This window comes from Vitis vinifera, chromosome 10 (genome assembly GCF_030704535.1).
Source record: "Vitis vinifera cultivar Pinot Noir 40024 chromosome 10, ASM3070453v1".
NCBI lineage: Eukaryota > Viridiplantae > Streptophyta > Magnoliopsida > Vitales > Vitaceae > Vitis > Vitis vinifera.
Genome location: NC_081814.1, coordinates 24,097,994 through 24,104,554, shown reverse-complemented (window position 1 = coordinate 24,104,554; position 6,561 = coordinate 24,097,994). Strand labels below are relative to the sequence as shown.

Sequence of the window (6,561 nt, the reverse complement as noted above, 5' to 3'; positions counted from 1 at the left end):
AGTAGAATGTACAACTTCTAGATTAAATTTGTTTGGAACTATTTATAAAGTTTGGATTTGAAATCATTATGAACTATTTTTAATAAAGTATGATTTCTAGAAACCTTATCATGTAATCTCTTTATACAAATAATAATAATAATTTTGATGTCTTCTACAATATGTTTTCACTTCTATATTGTCTAATTATTTTTTAATATGTTGTCATATGTATGTTTTCTAATATTAATTTCTTCCAATATTTTACTTGGGAATGAAAATGAAATACTGTAATAACAACATTTAGTTTGAACTAAGTTAATTTAATTTTGTCCTTTTTTTTCCTACACACACATATATAGAGCCCATCTAAAAAGGGATTGATTGGGGTTCAATTCTTTGAACAAATTTGATCATAAATGAAAATATCCTATTAAAATTGTAACAATGAATCAATTTAATTAGTATAAACATATTCTACTAATTTAATCATGTATAGTTTACTATAAAATATTTCTAATTCTTTCTTATTTCAAACTAAAAAGTTAATTTTTTAATCAAAACTTTTTGTTTTTAAAAATAAGTGATACAAAAGGTTGACAATTTTTTTTTAAAAAAAAAAACATAGAAGAAGAATAAATTTATGATATATGAAATATGTATATATCTCAACTTAGAATTATTGTATTCTATGTAAAGAGGATATATAAAGAGACTGGGTCAATAAATTATCTTATTGAATATTTGATTGAACATGATATATGGCAATTAATGGATGAGATCATTTACCCTATCCTAAAGCTAACCAATCCTGGGATAAGATATGTTATCTCATCTCTTATCTCATCCAATATTATGTATATCAAGTCAACTAAATATTGTCTTACTTTAGTAAGTAATACAATTGAGATGCAGGGGATGTGGACTACTATTACTTTAAGAAGAAATATAGAAGTGATATAAACTATTAATAAGTACCATATGGGTAACTCTAAGTGATTCAATTTAACATCCACCTATCTAAATATATTTATAATAGATCATCTTGGCTTATGAAAATTACAAAGTTGAAACAAAATTTGGAGCACAACTAGTAATAATATGAAAACAAATCAAAATTGGTATCATCGCTGCATGCTAGTTACCTAACTATATTTCTAGAGCAGTCAATTGGCAAAGTGAAATCCAATTAAAAGGGCCAAGAAATGGTGATTGAGTAAGAAGCTTTGATAAGATGTGTTGCATTGTTGGACGAGATCTCGGATTAGAATGTATGCATTTGAGTGCCAACCAAACCACAAGAACTACATCTCTAGCAACTTGTTGATCTTGAGGAGATGGGAGACGTGAATCTAATATATTAGTGAGCATTATGTTTTGAGTTGATGAGGAAGACAATAAGGTGAAAAGTTCTCCTGGATGCTTTCCCATCATTGTCTCAAGCGCCACCACTCCAAAGCTGTAAACATCACATTTTTCTGTCACGACCATAGTGTAGGCAAGCTCTGTTAAGAATCAAAACAAGAAAAAAATATTACACAAATGAGAAAGAAACATTCATTTAGTTTTCTCATATTATCCATACTTATAAAATGTTGAGAATATTTCATAGCATTGCATTGACATTTGGCTACATTTTATTTCTAAATTATGATGAAATTATGTTAATTTTTACAACTTATATGAAACCTTCGAAAAACCATTCTAAGGAGATTTTAAAAATATTTGGGACTTACTAGGAAAATGAAGACAACTATTTAGAAAATGCTTGAGAGACCATTGATAAGTATTTTGTATATAAAGTTCTCTTACTCTCAAATATCTCAAACCATTTTTTACAACATTTTTTAAATAACCATTAAGAATTTCTTTTTTTTTTTTTTTGGAACTTTAGACGAAATAATTAAAAAATATATATTAAAGATATTTCAACTTCTATGAAGGCCCTTTGGGCCCATAACAAATAATATCTACATAATTAGGAGTGGGTCATTACAAATTGTATTAGAGTTAATCTATAACCATTATGTGGAAATTTGTTTGACTCTACAATCTCATGGGACATAAATAAGATGTTGTGTTTGCATAAAGGATGAGTGTGATATCCCACTATAGATATGAAACAAAAAGTTCTGACATTAAATATGAATGAGTTTCCCTTAACCTTATAGACAATTTTTATAATCATGTGGGCTCCTTGGACCCAAAGTGAAGAATATCTATATAGTTGGGAGCTATTATTTAGTTTGCATGAAAAATATAATGAAAAATAATATGTTAAAGATTTAGAAGAATTTATTCACTTTCAAGCTCTTCATAATTTTGAAATAAGTAATAATAGTAGAAAAAGTTTGGTTTGGCTAGTAATAATATTTCGTTTCCTTTCATCCAACATAATTTGTGACTTATATGAAGTATATAATAAGAAGTATGAAAGTACTAAATACTTCGAATCTCAAAGATAACAAACTTATTAAAACGAAAACAACCAAAAGTTCAAAAGATATATCGAAAGAGTAAAAGCTGAAAGAAAAACTGGTGTGTACTTACCTGGTGCTATGTAACCATAAGTGCCTGCAAGAAGGGTTTGATTAGATGAATCAGGATGTAGCAGTCTAGCGGTGCCAAAATCCGATAGAAAAGCATCCAATTTGGAGTCCAAAAGAATATTATTGCTTGATATGTCCCTATGAATAATGGGTGGAGTACAATCATGATGCATGTAGCATACGGCATGGACTATGCTTTTAACCACATTCACCCTTTTAATCCAATCCAATTCCAAAGCTTCAACTTCATTACTCAATACACAATACAAGCTTCCTCTTCCCATGTAATTGTAAATCAAAAACATGCATCTTTTGTGTAGACAATAGCCTTGAAGTTTTACAATATTTCGATGGCGTATCTTTGATAATATTTGCACCTCATTTTGAAAACTTTTCAAGTATATTGCCTCATCTCTTTCCCATCCATGAAGCTTTTTCAGGGCTACCACATTGCCTGTAGGCAATTGAGCCTTGTAAACACTGCCATAGCCTCCTGTACCTATGCAATATTTGATGTCAAAGTCTTCTGTTGCTTTAATGATATCTTCATAAGCAATCTTCCCATCATAGTTCCATACTGAAAATATATCTCCATTTTTTGTTGGTATTTCCTTGGTTTGAATTTTTCTTGTCTTCCGTGAAAGCAGGAGAAACCCAAGGACCACAAAAAAAAGAAACAAGGTTGTAGACAAAGAAATAACAATGATGCGTGTGGTTTTGTATTCTTCTTTGCAATGAGGCAAGCCTTTGATGTCACCACATAAACCTTTGTTATTGTCAAATGAACCTTGGGAAAATTTAGACTGCAATTCAAAGGGTATATGACCCTCTAAATCATTGTGTGATAAATCAAGTGATGGCTTTATGTGGTCATATATTAAAAGAGTAGGAATGGAACCAGAGAGTTTATTGTGGGAGAGATTCAAGTATGTTAAGCGCTTCAAGTTTTGGACTTGGGAAGGTATCTTTCCATGGATCAAGTTAGCACTAAGGTCGAGTCTAGTTAGATTATTCAAATTTCCTATCGTAGAAGGGATGTGACCATTGATTCGATTTCCACTAATGTTGAACTCATTTAAATGAATGAGATAACCCAAAGATGAAGGAATAACACCAGTAAGATTGTTGTGATCCAACCTAAGATGGATTAGATTCTTCAGATTCCAAATTATAGGAGGGATAGAACCATTGATTTGATTATCACAAAGATTCAAATCTGTCAATTTGGTAAGATGACCAAATGACAAGGGGATGCCGCCCTGGATTTGATTGTTGAAGAGATGTAAATAAGTCAAATTGGTAAGATGACCCAAAGAGGGAGGAATAGTACCAATGAGAGAGTTATGACTAAAGCATAGTTGAACCAAATTCTTTAAATTCCCGATTTCAGAAGGGATGGAACCATTAATTCGATTGAAATTAAGGAATAAGTATTCTAGATTGCTTAAATTGGCAAGGGAGGAAGGGATGACACCAGAAAGAGAGTTAGAAACCAAATACAAATGAGTAAGATTCTTCAAATTCCCAATTTGGTAAGGAATAGAACCATTGATTTCATTGATGCTAAGGTCTAAATATTTCAGATTCTTCAAATATCCAAGAGAGGAAGGGATGACACCAGAGAGCCCATAGTTAAAACTCAAATCCAAATGAATAAGATTCTTCAAATATCCAAGAGAGGAAGGGATGACACCAGAGAGATTGTTATAAGCCAAATCCAATTCCTCTAATAGAGTAAGGTTACCCAGTGAAACAGGTAGCTCACCATGAACATCACATTCAGATATACGGAGGTAAGTGAGTTTTGTAAGCATACCTATCTCATCTGGGATGCGACCATAGATGGAAGAATGGCTAACGTTGAGATGGAGGAGGCTGGGAAATGAAGAAAACTTCAACTTGCTAAGCTCAACCATTTTACCATCGATATATGAATAGGTAATTCGAACGACATGTCCCTCCGTGTTGCAGGTGATGCCTTCCCATGTGCAGTGATGAGAAGTAGTGTTTTCCATGTACCACCACCAAGTGGAGTTGCGGAGAGCCTCGGCCTCAGCCTCCACCTGTGCCTCAGTTGTAGCAGCAGCAGCAGGTGGTGATGAGATCAAGAGCATGTTATATAATAACAATACCATTGAAACCACCAACGCCCTACAAGTAATGGAACACCACTCCATTTTTGCTTGTTTTCGATTAATATTGCTTTGCCCCAGTTTCAGCCTTTATTAACTCGTGTTTCAGCGGCTGCAACTCAAGCCAGTCAAAGAAGTCGGCTGGAAATTCAGCGGAAATGAAGATAAGATCAAGAGCATGTCATATAATAACAATACCATTGAAACCAACCAACGCCCTACCAGTAATGAAACACCACTCCATTTTTTCTTCTTTTCGATTAATATTGCTTTGCCCCAGTTTCAGCCTTCATAACTCGTGTTTCAGCGGCTGCAACTCAAGCAAGTCAAAGAAGTCGGCTGCAACTCACGCAAGTCAAAGAAGTCAGCTGGAAATTCAGCGGAAATGAAGATAATTAATATTTTTGAAATTTTAAAATAAAAACTCAAACGATAATGATATTATAAAAAATAATAATATTCACAATTTTTTTTAAATTAATTTTAGGAAATAATAAAACCTCACCTGTATTTAGAAAATGATATAATATTTTCTAACTCTAAATATATGTATTATAAAAATATTACAAAGTTTAACGTTATGTCAATCATTGCAAAATAAATGTTTTATTTACCTTATTAATTTCATTAATTCTAAAAAGGAAATCAAGACAAATTCTATTTTTTCTTTTCTTCTTTTGTCTTTAAATCATACCTACTTTACAGGTGTTGAGGAAACTACATTAAGTCAACCAAGTCTTCGTGGGCTCACGTGGCTGGAAAGTAGGTGGATGAAGTATGAACAGAGCAAGAATGTATACCTAAAAAAATAAAAACTTCTTATAAGAAAATGGTAGAAATCTTGTACTGCAATGATACTTGATCAACAACTCAAATAAAAAAAAAATTAATTAACTTTTAGAAACTAAATCAAATTTTCATCTTGAAAAATTCCCACTTCAGTTTTACAACCACTTAACAACATTCCGTAGTATGATTCAACTCTTTTTAATTTTTTTTATTTTATAAATATTTTTTAGTGTAATATGTAATTTGATAAATAAGAGAACAAAAAAAGATGAAAGTCATATATATTAAAAAATAATAAAAATATAAAATAATTGAGGGGAAATACAATTGAAAGTGAGAGTTTGCATGTGTTTCAATTATATGAATTACACAAAGTACAAACATTTCAATTTTTTTTTAAATTTTTATTTATTATTTTATAAATATTTTTTTAATGTAATATGCATGGTTTTAAAAACTAGATTAGACCATCGGTCACCGTTTCTGTCCGATTCGCACCTTTGAGTTGGACAGTTTTTGAATCGCCTGAAACCGCCAGACTCGATGGTCAAACTGGTGAATCGATTGACCCGACCACTTTTGGACAAAAAGAACGGTTCAAAAAATATATATCAATCTCAAAACACCATCACCATGATGATGCCATTCTGACGGTCCTAACATCGACTCTTCCCATAAGTAATAATTCAATAATTCAATAGATTATTTTAAAGTTTTGATATAGAAATGTCAAAATGACTAAATTTGTGGCTCTAAATTAATAATTTTGTGAATTTTAAATTTGGTTATTAAATAAGTTAAAAAAAATCTTGATATTTGAATTGATTATCTTTAAAGAGAAAAACTTTAAAATATCCATTTGTGGACCTTGCATTTTGCTCGATGCATTCCTACTCAATGGTGAAACTCGCTTTTTATTTTATTTGATGAAAATTTGATTTTTAGAAAAAAAACTTGGAGTCGCCACTTATTTTTGTTTTATTTTTTTTTAAGGGAAAATCCAAATAAGAAAGAAAACCCTAAGTATGACTCCTGAAGGAAAAAAACAGGTTTGTGAAAAACCAAGTCTAGGTCCGGGGGTTAGGTTACTTATTGGGAAGGTATGGTGGTAA

General features: G+C 31.3%; 1 protein-coding gene across 2 annotated transcripts; it reads right to left on the bottom strand.

Moving 5' to 3' along the window:
* Nucleotides 1-978: 978 nt before the first annotated feature.
* On the bottom strand, nucleotides 979-4,993 carry LOC100254590 (probable leucine-rich repeat receptor-like protein kinase At1g35710). 2 transcript variants are annotated; one of them, XM_019222466.2, is made up of 3 exons: nucleotides 4,883-4,993; nucleotides 2,530-4,801; nucleotides 979-1,484 (listed from the first exon to the last, which is right to left on the bottom strand). In XM_019222466.2, exons 2-3 carry the CDS (start codon nucleotides 4,703-4,705, stop codon nucleotides 1,129-1,131), a joined length of 2,532 nt encoding a protein of 843 aa, XP_019078011.1. In that variant the 5' UTR covers nucleotides 4,706-4,801; nucleotides 4,883-4,993; the 3' UTR covers nucleotides 979-1,128. The 2 variants fall into 2 exon arrangements, with proteins under 2 accessions (XP_019078011.1, XP_059596393.1); XM_059740410.1 differs by having other exon boundaries at nucleotides 2,530-4,993.
* Nucleotides 4,994-6,561: the final 1,568 nt, after the last annotated feature.